Raw genomic sequence first — 14,794 nt, 5'->3', positions numbered from 1 at the left:
ACGCGAGTTATACACAAAGGGCTCACTAACACTTCATCACCCATCCATTGATGTGGCTTTTCAATTTATTCATGTTGGAGTTTGTTTTTAATTTGTAAAAGTGTCTTATTTACAACTATATGCAAAAGGAATGTCAACCTAGTATTAGTTTATACTTATTTAATGGTCCTTAAATAATTAAACAAGGGTAAGGGTGCATAGGGAGGCAAGTATGTAAGAATATTCTTCCTTTAAAACAATGGTTCTCGACCTAGGCTGCCCATCAAAATTACTACGGCCACTTAAAAAACTTACAATACCAAGCCTGTAACAATGTTAATTAAATCTCTGGGAATATAACTTAGGTTATTAGCATTTTTTAAAGCTTCCAGATGACTCCTATGTTCAGCCAAAGTTGAGAAATACTGGTTTTAAAGGTCTGCACATTTTCCAAGTCTGAAAAAGTTATTATTCCTTATTAGAAATGCTATTTTTGGGGAATGTTTTCATATGCAAAGGTAAGAGACACTAAGAAATCTGCATTTACAACATTCTTAGAAGGTGTGGCAACATTTGGGAGTGAAATCACACCTGTTGCCCCCCACCTAGAGAAGTGAACAAGCGAAGACCAGGTACATAATAGTCACCCACCTACTAGGAGATGAGACCCTTAAATTATCCTCAGATATTAAGCCTAATAAAGTAGGCAAATACAGGCTACATTTAAGAAATATATAATATTAGATGTATAAAAAGGATTTTTGCTTAACTCTTCTAATCTCTGACTTAGAGCCAGCTATTCCCTTAGCAATAGTTGATTTTACTGTAACAGCAAAATAAAATACTATAAAAAAGGAGTCACAGATATTTTTCACCCTTCTGCTTGTGTTCATGTCTATATGACAAAAGTGAATCCAAATATATATTCCTTAACAAAGCTTTATCTAATTTTCCCCTAGCTAGCAGTCTCTTCTTCCTTTAACTCCCGGTATTCTATTTCTGCCATTTTTCATTAATAATTTTTAAAAATCAACAGTTTATTATTTTCACTTCATAAAAGTAACACATGCTCCTGGGAAAAACATACACAGTAAATAAATATATAATAAAAAGTAAAACTGCTTTTCCCCATGCCCCCAGGTCATCTTTTTATAGAGATAACAAATGTTAAGTTTCTTGGTTGTCTTTTATGAAAATTCTCTTTATATGACTACGCATATATGCCTCTTTAAAAACAAACAAATTCGAGCATACTATTCATTTCTTCTACATTATTTTTTTTTCACTTAATTATACACTCCAATATGGACAAGGAGGATAAATTCTTCTGTGTCTCTAAATAATATGCTTGGAATGCTATTTCTTGACCTACCTATTTGAAATATTAGCAATGTTTCCTGTAATGCTAGACATGGATTTGGCTCTTACAGTACCTATTTTCCAGCCCATCGCTACTTTTATTTAAATCTGTAATAGCATTTAAAATTTTATAAAGATTTATTTATTTATTCTCTCTCCTTCCCCCTGCCACCCCAGTTGTCTGTTCTCTGTGTCTATTTGCTGCGTCTTCTTTGTCCGCTTCTGTTGCTGTTAGCGGCACGGGAATCTGTGTTTCTTTTTGTTGCATCATCTTGTTGTGTCAGATCTCTGTGAGTGTGGCACCATTCCTGAGCAGGCTGTACTTTTTTAGCGCTGGGCGGCTCTCCTTACGGGGTGCACTCCTTGTGCGTGGGGCTCCCCTATGCGGGGACACCCCTGCGTGGCACTCCTTGCGCGCATCAGCACTGCGCGTGGGCCAGCTCCACACGGGTCAGGAGGCCCGGGGTTTGAACCGCGGACCTCCCATGTGGTAGTCGGACGCCCTAACCACTGGGCCAAGTCCACCACCAGCATTTACTTTATAAAGAGTATGCAAATGTTTGTTGCAGAGTTAATATACTGTGATTTTTGTGTAGCTGTTTTTTCCTAGTTGTTAATTGTTTTTCTTTTCCTCTCGCAGTATTTCCCTTATAAAAGTCCTGTATTTGTTTTTTATGCTTTCCCACCAAAGTTTTAAAAAATTACCCCCCACCCCCACCCCATCTCCTCTTTGGAACCTTCAGTTCAGCTCAATCTAGGCTAGGAACAATCTCTGCTAGAGTTTTCTTATATCCTATATAGTCACTCTATTATCACAGTTTAACTATTCTTTATATTAAACTTTGTTTGTATCACTATGTGAGTTCTATCTCCTGGATGAAACCACACAAATACGTGGAAAGGAGAATCAAGACTAAACAGAAGGAACAACACTGCAAACAACTCAGCAAAACATGACCATCCATCTATTAAAGCTGATCTGAGTTTATTAACTCAATCACCTTGACTTCTCTGGTCTTCTTCCTCCTTTAATTTCTTACTCAATTTGCTGGAAAACATCCCCAAGAATCTCCTCAAGGAAGAGTGCATCGGAGGTCAATTTTTGGAGATCATACATGTCTGAAAATAGCTTTAGGCTAATTTTTTTTTTTGACTGGTGTCTTAATTAAGTATAAAATGCCAGGTTGAAATGAATTTTGAAGGCATTGTGCCACGGTGGTCTAGCATCCAGTACTACTCAAGAAAAGTCTGTTGTCATTTTCTCAGTTCTTTGGAGGTTATGTAAACATTTTTTCCTATGGTTCCTAGGGTTCTGAAATTTCAGTATGTGCCTTGGTGTCATCCCCCCTCCCCGCATTATTTGTACTTAGCATTTGGTTAACACTTTCAAAATAGAGATGCATCTTTCAGCTATTTTCTTGAACATGTCTTCCCTTTTGTTTTTTTAAATAATGACAAATTGAACCTTATGGATTGCTACTCTATAACGTTTATTTTTTCTGCTCTATATCTTTTTTTGTTGTTATTGTTCTGTTTTCTGGGCACTTGACTCAATTTAGTTTTCTAAATAACTTTCTTTTTCTCTGAATGTTCCTTTCCCACAACATCTTTTCCTGATTTTATGGATGCACGATCATCTTTATATATCTAAGGATAATGACTAGGGTTTTTCTGAGGTATTTTCTCTTTCCTGCTTTACCTCTATTTCCTCTGTAGACTCTCTTCGGCTTTTAGACTCCTTGATGGAGAAAAGCCTTTCCTCAACTGTCTGGTAATCCTTGGTGGTCAGTTCAGGCTTAAAAGTGAGGCAAAGAAAACCAATTAGAGCTTTCTGTGCACGGGCTTGACTTTGTTTAGCAGGAGGCTTTGATTTATAGAGATCAGGTAGGGAGCTGGCTATTTTGCTAGAGGAGCCTCAAATGCCAAAACATAAAGGTTTTTTGTGATTACCAGGGTACTTTATCTATAGTATTAGCTACTAGACCTTAACCATCCAGAATTGTTCCACTGCTAAAACTTTACATGCTATTATCTTACCTTCTGACCATAACTTATCTCTACTCTTTTCCTACCATATCTGTTCTTTATTTACATTGACCCCTCCTGTTTCCTGATTCTCCCATTGCCTTCTAAGCTATTTTTCACCAGCCTCTTTCCTAGAAAGCCCAAATCTCAAGGTAATTTTTTACCTCCACTAATTCAATCACTAAGAAACTATACAACTAATGTATATATAGCTGGTTTACTGTGGTAGAAATCAGGGGCAAAATAGGGAGGAATGACTGATTCATTTACAAATATTTTTTGAATGCTGAGTTCAAAATACAAATATTTTGACATTAGAGTCTTAACACTAGACTTCTCAGTGCTTCTATCTTTCTGCCACTCCCTGTGCCTTTGACTTCTACTCTTCCTACCTCTCTTTCTGTTTTCTAACTGTAACTATTCCTTCTTTTTTTTTTCTCTCTTTACTTCCTTTCTTAGTTATCTATTCAACTCATTCTTCTTACTATTAATTCTCAACCTAGCCACTGTTGCAAGGTCCCTGTGTTTGTGATTGGTTCATTGGTATCTAGCTAAACCAGTCATGCTGCATAGTTAAGACATGAATTAAAGAAATTTAATGTGGAAATATATATATATATATATATATTTTTAAAGATTTATTTTATTTAATTTCCCCCCCTCCCCCGGTTGTCTGTTCTCTGTGTCTATTTGCTGCGTCTTATTTCTTTGTCCGCTTCTGTTGTCGTCAGCGGCACGGGAAGTGTGGGTGGCGCCATTCCTGGGCAGGCTGCACTTTCTTTTGCGCTGGGCGGCTCTCCTTACGGGGCACACTCCTTGCGCGTGGGGCTCCCCTACGCGGGGGACACCCCTGCGTGGCAGGGCACTCCTTGCGCGCATCAGCACTGCGCATGGGCCAGCTCCACACGGGTCAAGGAGGCCCGGGGTTTGAACCGCGGACCTCCCATGTGGTAGACGGATGCCCTAACCACTGGGCCAAGTCCGTTTCCCTATATATTTTTTTTAACAATGAGTCTGGGTTACAATAGTGTCTAAGGGATAGTGCATTTACTCTCAAGGATATTCATATAAGTAATCTGAGCAAAAGAAATTATCATGACTATGACAGTGACATATGTATAAAATGCAGTAAGTACATAAACGAGTAAATACCAAAGTCTACCTGTTGAAACTCTCCTGCCCATATTATATTTCTCTTAGAGTTAGGATGACCATGTGTCCTGGCCTTGAAGGGTTAGAAAGATTATATAAATTTAGATCCACTGTTGGAGGTAAAAACAAATATGTACCTATTATACTGAGAATCAACTGACAGTTTTTCTATGTGAAGAAGCTGTGAGATGGACTTCTAAGTCAATCTGTAAAGAGAATAAAGAAAAGAGGTGGGAAGAGTGGGAGAGCAATATTTTTAATCATAAGATTTTTTCCTTCAAAAACGATATTTAAGTACACAATTTCACATATGTCCACAAATGTAATCTTATGGTTGTTTTTCCATACAATCTTTGCTTTTATTTTATCTGCTTTGCTTGGCATCACTTTCCCATTTTTTCTCCTTCTACATCTACATCAAAAAGGCCACTCTCTCCATCTCCCCCTCAGGTAACCGACATTAACCATCTAGCTCATATCCTCCTAGGTTTTTCTCCATGCTCAAATAATTATATGCAAACATACATATAAACGTCTTTAAAAGGATTTTGTTTTTAAAAATTGGGATGTTATATAAGCTTTTTTGCATCTTGCTCTTGTCATTCAATGCATGTGGAGAAAAAAAAATTCCTTCCCCAGTCCCCAACTGATAGATCTATTATTTCTAATGGCTACATAATATATGATAGTGTGAATGTCTATATTTTATTCAACCACTTCTCTACTGATATGCATTCATTTTGTTTCAAGTTTATTGCCACTACAATTAACTGAAATTTTTCTATCCAGGTTGCTGCTAAGAAAATAGCATTGCCTTGGCTGGTGGAACAGTTTATGTTTCAATAGTAGCAGTAACAAGGAAAGGAGAAATTCTGCTTTGGGGATCAATTTCTGGGCCTAGGGCAAGCCTCAAGGGCAAAATTGGACATAAATTACCTATGCTTTGTATGGCAATTCATACTGTAGTGGGTCCCTACTGTACTGAGAGAAAATTTTTTAATAATTTGGGCTTTTAATACATGTTTCTTTTATTCCCAAATAGTTTAGCAATCACCAGATTAGGTAGCTTTGGGTAGAGAAAGAAAGCAACACTCATTTCAGAGGCAGCTAAAGGGAGAGGGAAGGAGGTAGGAGAGGCTCCAACAGGCCTCCAGTGGGTACCATCTTAAGTGTTCCCGTTAAAACTGTCCATTTTCCTAGATGAACAGTGATTTAAAAGATGTAATTATGTAGGTGGATGGGGAATCTAGCCATCACATGAAAAACTATCAGGGGTGAAAAATGTTCTAAGTTTCTAAAGTATTTTGTTAATTGACCACTTCCCTGTATTTGCAAAAGAACAGGATTTAATTAAAAAAGGGTGTCTCTCTGTCTGTAGGGAAGGACACTGGTGTTAGGGAGAATAACTACCATACCTTCCAGTGCCTTTTGGCCAAGCAACTGCGAATTCATACTGTTGGAGCATTTGTTGTGTAGCAGAGGTTTGCAGCTTTCTCTAAGTTTGGTGTGGATGAATCAAGAAAAAAGGCATATGCAGATTTCTACAGAAACTATGATTCCATGAAAGATTTTGAGGAGATGAGGAAAGCTGGTATCTTTCTGAATGCAAAGTGATTTTGGGACATAAAGAATTTCTTTGGATTGAATTCTGTGGATGTTTGTCACTGACCTGTCTATTCTCCTGAATTAAGTAACTTGAATATGTAGGCTATGGAATAATTTCTCATGATAAATAAATATCAAATACTATGTACTATTAAAAAATTAAAAAATTTAAAAAAATTTAAAAAAATTAAAAAGGGTGGTATAGCGTTTGATATTATTAGTGAATTCCAGAAAGAAATACTGGATTATGTTTGTAAACTGGTCTTTTCCTCTGGGCATATTAGATTCTATTGGATTCAGAGGTTTGCTTGATTAAGTAATCATGTAAACCTCTTGTGCCAATGGGGCATTGAGCCCCTACCCTTTGGTGGGTAGGGACTCACAGATAAAAGGCATGGCAAAGGAAACAGTTGTGGGCTTTTAATGTTGGAGTTTTGCTGTTGGAGTTTGATGCTAAAGCTGGAGCCCCAGGGAGAGAGAGAGAGAGCTGTTCGCCTGATGGTCTAAGCTGACCTTGTGGAGAGAGGCAAAGCCTAGAGAGCCTCATAGTCTACAGCTGACCTTGTAGAGAACACAGAGGAGCTGAGCCCAGAGGAACCCAGGAAGCCTGAACCTGGGTTCAATCCCCGGACCCTGGTACCTTGAAAAAAAAAAAAGAACAACAACAAAAAAGTCTTAGACCTCAAGGGCATATAATCTAACAGGAAAGAGAGGGTAAGGCATGAATTACATATAGGCTAAGGAAAGAAACCAGTTGTAAGGGAGAGAATGTGTTTGGATTTAGAGCCATGAGGAATGGGTTCTAAAGCAAAGGTCAGCAGAATGCAGGAGGTCAAAACCGGGCAGGCCTGATATTGGACGACTGCCAACAGGAACCATTAAGTCACTCATGACACCAGGACTTGGGGTGGGAAAGGGAAGTTACACCAAACGGACTTGACAAACAGAAGGCGGGGCAGGGAAGTCTTGCTTGAGCCCCAAAGGGTAGTGTTGAGAAACAATAAGGGGACCTCCATGACCCACTTCTGATGTTCCCGCCTTGGGATAGGCCCGTCCCGTAAGTATGGGCGGGGCCTGTTTCTAACCTCAGAATGCGGCAAAGGTGACGGCACATCTCTCCCTGGCCAAATCCTTTAAGACTTCTTCTTTCTAGCAGGCTGCCTTCAGCCTCTCCCTCTCTATTGCTGGCTCTGAAGAATCAAGCTGTCGTGAAGCCGCCTGCTGCAAGGAGATGAATTCTGCCAACAACCTGAGTGAGCCTGGGAGAAAAGCCTTCCCCTTCAAGTCTCCAGATGAAAACCCACCTCTGGCCTTGACTGCAGCCTTAAGGGACCCAGCTAGGCCATGGCCAGACTCCGGACCCACAGACACCGTGAAATAATAAACGTGTATTGTTTTAAGGCATTAAGTTCATGATAACTAGCTGTATAGCATAGAAAAAAATTACAGGTGGGGATTTGGACATTTGGTGCCAAACTAGAAGGAATAAGTCCATTACAGCCTCTCCCACCGGTTAAAACAAAAACTGGGAAAAATATAATATAAACATAAAAACAATTCAAAGTACAAATAAAAAGTAAACAAAAGCAGGTCGACTGGGGAGAGGAGTCAAAACTTGGAGAAGTGACCTGCATGGGGGATGAATTTCCTGCTTTTCATCCCTCACCCTCTCCTTTGCGCCCAGCTTTCACTAGGGAGTGGGCCCCAGTCAGAGCGGCACTGAGGCAGAGCTGGTTCACGCAGCTAAAAGCGAGAGAATGCCCACCTTTCTGATTGGAAGACTAGTGAAGAGTGCCTGTGAACCAGAGAGCGTCTGGGAATCCCAGACAGGAACAGGCTGGAGATGGAGACCCTCCAGCTCTGTGTGTGAATCTTCATAAGTTCTGGGCTTAGCCTTGAGTTATGCATGGGAGAGACAGACCCAAACCAGCAAAGCAAAGGCTCTGAAAACTGAACTGATATTGAGACCACTGCCCGTGGAAGGCGAAACAGACTGTGGTGTGAATCAAACCAGGCTGACTGCCTGCTACACAAAAACAAAACTAGTAACAACAAGATCAACATTCTCCGGAGGAGTTCAATAGGATTCAAAGACTACACAACATAATATTCAAAATGTCCAGGAAAAATAATCCGAAATCACTCCTCATTTAAAAACCAGGAAAATGTGACCAATGTAGAGACAAAGACATATCAAAAACCGAGCCCCAGATGACTGAGATGTTGGAATTATCAAAGAAAGTCTCTGAAACAGTTATTTTAACTATGCTCTGCTCCAAGAGGTAAATAAAGGTAAATATACTTGAAATGAATGGGAATAAGGCTCTCACAGCAGAGAAATAGAAACTATTAAAAAAGAACCAAATGGAAACTTTAGAAATAAAAGATTAAATACTGAATTAAAAATGTCACTGGACGACTCAACAACAATAAAAAAATGGATATGACAGAGGAAATGAGTCTTTGAGCTGGAAGACAGAGCAATAGAAATTATCCAATCTGAAGAAATAAATAAATATTGGGGGAAAAAATGAACAGAGTTGTAGGGACGTGTGGGTCAATGTCAAATGGTCCAACATTCATTTCACTGGCATTTCAGAAGTACAGAGGAAAGGCATTTCAGAAGTACAGAGGAAAAGAAGTACAGAAAAAACATTTTGGTACAGAAAAAATATTTGAAGAAACAATGGCTGAAAACTCCCCAAATCTGATGACAAACATAAACTTACGTATTCAAGATCCTTGAATTGCTGGTTGCCCTGCTCTGCCCTGGCCAACGGGTGAGTATGAGATTCATGTTTGGTCAACCAAGACACTCCTTGGAATCTGCATCCTGAATGGAGCAGACTCACCCTAAAATGACCGTCTACTAGTGCCTGCTACCTAGATCTGTTACAGGCCCCTATCCTTTTTGAGCCCAGCTCTTCCCGCTTATCCTTCAATTCTGTCAGCTATCTCGTATTCTCCCCAAAAGTTCTTTTCCACCCTTAAATTTTAAAGTCACTTTCTGGTGCTTATATCTGAAGCGCCCTGATAAATACAGTTTTCTGCCTATCTATTTATTTAAACTTAGGCTTACTCAGCAGTTGGAAAAACTGACGGGGTTCAGCACAATTTAATTATGATTTGTCTCAAAACTAATCAGGTTTGGTAAATGTTCTTACCACTTTAAAAATTTTTCAGTATTATTATATTAACATGTTAATTACAAGTTAGTTTTGGTTGGTGGTTTTTTTATTTTTTGTTTTGGTAAACACCAGGAATTTATTGTCTCACAGTTTTGGAAGCCAGAAGTCCAAAATCAAGGTGTCGTCAAGGAAGTGGACTTGGCCCAGTGGTTAGGGCGTCCGTCTACCACAAGGGAGGTCCACAGTTCAAACCCTGGGCCTCCTTGACCCGTGTGGAGCTGGCCCATGTGCAGTGCTGATGCGCGCAAGGAGTGCCACACAGGGGTGTCCCCCGCATAGGGGAGCCCCACACGCAAGGCGTGCACCCCATAAGGAGAGCCGCCCAGAGTAAAAGAAAGTGCAGCCTGCTCAGCAGTGGCACCGCACACATGGAGAGCTGACACAAGATGACGCAACCAAAAGAAACACGGATTCCTGTGCCGCTGACAACAACAGAAGGGGACAAAGAAGAAGACGCAGCACATAGACACAGAGAACACACAACCGGGCCTTGGAGGTGAGGAGGAAGGGGAGTGAAATAAATAAATAAATAAATCTTTTTTTTAAAGAAAAAGTGCCCTCAAGTTCACAGCACATTGCAGTGTTCTGGGGCTGGCTTTCCAGCAACCCTCCATCACATGTCTCCTCTGGTTTTTAGTAACTGACTGCATTCAAAGTTCTACTGCTTTTAAGGACTTCAGCCACACTGGGATTAAGCACCCTCCCCCCCCCCCCCCCCCATTCAATTTGGCCTCCTCTTAATAGGATCTTTGAAGGTCCTATTTGCAAATGGATTCACACCCACAGGACTGGGCTTAGAACACGTCTTTGTGAGGGACAGGATTTGATGCATCACATGCAGAAAACCTCTACCAATACAAACCTCAGCAAATCTCCAAACCTGATCAATCATCAACAAAGACTGACCCTTACTGGGGTTGACTTAGGGTGCTAATTGTGTTTTGTTTCCTCAAATGTCAATCCCCAAATGAATATACACTCAGTGTAGTGAAGATGATGACAACAAATGGGGGAATGCCATTGTAGAAGGGAAGAAAGCAGAGCTACAGCTTGGCTAAGTCTACCTTCTAAAGGTGTCTCTTCTGCAGCCTAAGGCTTCCTCATCTCTATTCCACTGCAGCTGGAACGAATGCACCTCTCTACCCCAAACGTCACAAGGTCAAGCTGATCTGTCCATCTGTGGAGTGGACCACACAGCCACCAAGCTGCAGTCAGCAGGTCACAGTATAAGTTTTAAGTTCTGTTTTACAAAAATCTTTTAAAATTTCACTTCTGAATTTAAAGGAGCCTCAAATTTAGTCAAAAAATGAAACAATGCTTTTTAAAATTGTATTACTTTATTTATTAACAACCTTATCTCAAATCCACAAAAAAACAAAGAACAGAAAAAAAGTTACGGAAACATTGCTCCTAAAAAATTGCCTCTAATTCCAACTGCTAATTCAGTTGTTTTTCTAGAGTTCAGAAAGATACAAAGATGACCAGAGATTCATTAAATGGTATAGATACACACTATAATTTTTAATAGAGCTCAATTTTCTTAGTTGCTTTACATACACTTGGATATATGTACTTTATATGCTTAAAATAATAGGAAAAACTCTGACTAGTCTCTCAGACATAGAAGTCCTTATTGTTGTGTCATAGTGTGCTAGAATAGTTAATAACAATGAACAGAATACAAGTGTGTTTTAAAAGATTTCATTATTTGGTAGACTATGTTAAAATATGTGCTTTGTGACAAAAGATAAGCATATTCTCCCAAAAAATGTCTATTTGCAACTACTAAGGAGTTTGGAGGTGGGGAACTGTGCTGGGTATTGATTAATTGCCTCTTAAGCTCCAAACTCGACTTTTTTTTGCCTGCTCTGAAAATTCAGGATGCAGCTGGCAGGTTAAGCTTTTTTCCACTAGAGGGAGCGAGAGAGACATGGTGGGAGAAAAGGCATGGCTTGTGGCTCCAATGTGCCCCCTATTGGCGGGCTCCTGCAACAGGCATAGTGTCCCAAGCATTCAGCTCCTGCTTCAACTTCTCTAGCACCTAGTGGCTGGCAGCTTCCCCTGTCACCTCCTGCTCAGATAGTTCTGTAGCAGGGTGGTTCTGGTGAGACTCTCCCAGGAACGGCATTTACCCTAGAGAGAGAATTCCGGAACGTTCCACAGGCATAGCATCACATCTGTGGCCTCTTCAATGGGGGGTCCATTTCAGCCCTAGGGCACAGGGGGGACTTCTTATGTGTCCATCCCACATTCTTTAGAATTCTCTTCACTTCTTACTCCCCAGACCCTCTTCACTCTAACCCGTTTCAGAACATGACTCTGTCTCCCTGATAACTCCACTGGACCTAGACTGATAGAGGAATCCCTACGTTAGGGCCATTTCAACCCTGCCAATAAACTGGAGGCATTTTACAATAACTAGTACACCAATAAAGTTCACAGATTTGCCTAAATGATGAATAACTTACATCAACATATAAAAGTTAAATTTAATTAATAACACACTGGACTAAAACATCAAACCTGACACACAGGGTAAAAGGACTCTATTTGCCTGAATTTTGCTAACTCCATGATATTTCTATGTTCCAAAACTTGTGGCATGTTTGGGAAAGTGTAGAAAAGGCTTTCCTTCATGATTATGGGAAAAAAAGGACAAAGTCCCAGCAAAGTTTAACTGCAGGTCATTCATTTCAGGGATGAAATGGAGATTTACAGGCAGTTACCAAATATGAGAACTGAACTGGAGATAATCGCTAGAGTAACTTTCTATTTTAAAATTCTGCAATTCTGTGAAGTAAAATGACTGTTAATTATGCAGATTCAGTTTCAGGAGCCATTAAACTAACTTGTGCTCAAAGTAGGACTCTAATTTGGGAAAGCAGGCAAGTGTACAAGACCTGTGCAGAAATAGTTTTATGACAATCCATGCAAGGGAAAAGACAAGTATAAAAAGAGATGATGGGGGAAGCAGATTTGGCTCAACCGACAGAGCATCTGCCCACCACATGGGAGGTCCAGGGTTCAAACCCAGGGCCTCCTGACCCATGTGGTGAGCTGGCCCAAGTGCAGTGCTGACGCGTACAAGGAGTGCCATGCCACGCGGGGGTGTCCCCCACATAGGGGAGCCCCATGCACAAGGAGTGCATCCCCACAAGGAGAGCCACCGCACGCGAAAAGAGCACAGCCTGCCCAGGAGTGGCATTGCACGCACGGAGAACTGACGCAGCAAGATGACGCAACAAAAAGACAGATTCCTGGTGCTGCTGACAAGAATGCAAACGGACACAGAATACGCAGCGAATGGACATAGGGAGCAGACAATGGGGGATGGAGGTTGGTGGGGAAGGGGAGAGAAATAAACAAATCTTTAAAAAAAGAGAGAGAGATGATGGGAAGCATATGTAGCTCAAGCAGTCGGGTACCCCCTACCACATCAGAGATCCTGGTGCCTCCTAAAGAAGATAAGCAAGACAGTGAGCTGACCCAACAAGATGACACAATGAGAGGACACAACCAAGAGACACAGCAAGGAAACACAATGAGAGACACAACAAACAGCAAGCAGAGGTAGCTCAAGCGATTAGGTGCCTCCCTCCCACATGGGGGGTCCCAGTTTGGTTACCGGTGCCTCCTAAGAAAAAGAAGACCAGCAGACACAGAGAGTGGGCAATGAGTACAAACAATGGGGGTGGGGGGTGGGGATAAATAAATAAATCTTTAAATATAACAGCCAATGCCACCATCTATCTCCCAAGCCTCCTGACAGAGAAACCCGGGGTCTGTGTGTAAGGCTAGTGAGAGAGAAGGCTTCAAGGCTGCAGCTGGGGCTACAAGCTGTAAAGCTCTCACATGCCAGCCTGAGCAGCTTCTAGGATGACACAAGTAAAAAAACTTGTCCCAATTATAATTGTGCTAAAAAAATAATAATAATACAGGTGCTAAAGGTTTGTTGATACTTCACATTGAGAATAGGAGATGTAAAAACCTGTATTTTATAAGGATGGGGAAGAAAATCTATCTGAAAAATATTAATTACAGAAAGATGTTTAATCTTCTATTTTATTTTTTAGGCACATACCAGGTTGGCAGGATAAGAAAAATGTCTAGGTAGAGGTTTAGGAGAACTACCTAATTAAGAGAAACAAGTATCCTATAATTTGCCATACTGTCCTTATGTCATCAGCTTTAGTCTGTAGTCATTCATTCAACAAACACAGAGCAGTGTCATGTTTATTTGGACCAAACAGATCACACTGGAGACCCCAACCTATTTAATCCCACACTTTGTACACTGTCTGACAAGTAGGAGCTACAAATTGTTTCTGTAACTTAAAATACTGCATGGGACCTATGGTCTTTTCTTTGTATTATTTATTTATTTATGTATTCCACCCCACTTCCACCCTCATTGTCTGCTGTGTCCATTCGCTGTGTGTTCTTCTGTGTCTGCTCGTCTTCTCTTTAGGCAGCACCAAGAACTGATCCTGGGACCTTCCAGAGTGGGAGGGAGGTGCTCAACCTCTTGTGCTACCTCAGCTCCCTGGTCTGCTGCTTCTTATTGTCTCTCCTCTGTGTCTCTTTTTGTTGCAGCATCTTGCTGTGCCAGCTCTCCACTCAGGCCAGCTTGCTGCACAAGCCAGCAGTTCTGCACGGGCAAGCACTCTGTTTGGGCCAGCTTTCTGCTCGGGCCATCTTGCCTTCACTAGAAGGCCCCAAGAATCAAACCCTGGACCTTCCATATGGTAGACGGGGGCCCAATCACTTGAGCCACATCTGCTTCCCAGAACTACTGTCTTAAATCAACAACTCTAATACCCAAAGTATTTAAACTTGTATGGACTGTATAACCAATACTATGCTCATATGACAATTTTTTTTAAAAGATTTTTTATTTATTTATCTCCCCTCCCCCAATCCCCCATCCCCCCCTTGTCTGCTCTCTGTGTTCTTCTGTGTCTGCATGCATTCCTGTCAGTGGCACTGGGAATCTGTGTCTCTTTTTGTTGCATCATCTTACTGCATCAGCTCTGTGTGCGGCGCCACTCCTGGGCAGGCTGTGCTTTTTTTTCTCGTGCAGGGCAGCTCTCCATGTGGGGCACACTTCTTGCACATGGGGCTCCTACATGGGGGACACCCCTGCGTGGTACAGCACTCCTTGCACACACTGGCACCACGTGTGGGCCAACTCACCACACAGGTCAGGAGGCCCTGGATTTGAACCCCAGACCTCCCATATGGTAGGCGGACGCTTTATCAGTTGAGCCAAATCCACTTCCCCATATGACAATTTTAAAAGGCAAAAGTCCTACTGCCCTCGAAGTCAACTTATTGCTTGCTGCCACCACTTTGGCTTTCTGATTTCTTTAAAAAATAGTTTAGAGCTTATTTATTCAAAAGACCTTAGTGGAACCACATCTAACTAATAACTATATTGATAAATAAATATACTCAGAGCCAACAATTAGTCCTATCCCTGTATCCTA

The 14,794-nt window shown here is 41.1% G+C and overlaps 1 protein-coding gene across 6 annotated transcripts in view; it reads right to left on the bottom strand.

Annotated features, from left to right (window-relative positions):
- TNRC6C (trinucleotide repeat containing adaptor 6C) overlaps positions 1-14,794 on the bottom strand; it is a 180,948-nt gene that overhangs the window by 132,390 nt on the left and 33,764 nt on the right. Inside the window, exons 1-2 of one of the 6 annotated variants that reach the window (XM_012525907.4) lie at positions 7,206-7,227; positions 4,653-4,721 (exon numbers count right to left, since the gene is read on the bottom strand). The exons of 3 other annotated variants lie outside the window; for them this stretch is intronic. Coding sequence is in view for 1 of the 3 variants with exons in the window: in XM_004460423.5 (XP_004460480.3) it covers positions 7,206-7,234 (29 nt within the window). In the remaining 2 variants the exon portion in view is untranslated. Of the gene's footprint in view, positions 1-3,037; positions 3,137-4,652; positions 4,722-7,205; positions 7,250-14,794 lie in introns of those variants that run through there. 2 more of the 6 variants (XM_004460423.5, XM_012525909.4) reach the window with 2 other exon arrangements.

The sequence above is a fragment of the Dasypus novemcinctus genome, chromosome 21 (assembly GCF_030445035.2).
Source record: "Dasypus novemcinctus isolate mDasNov1 chromosome 21, mDasNov1.1.hap2, whole genome shotgun sequence".
NCBI lineage: Eukaryota > Metazoa > Chordata > Mammalia > Cingulata > Dasypodidae > Dasypus > Dasypus novemcinctus.
This window is presented reverse-complemented; position numbering and strand designations above follow the sequence as displayed.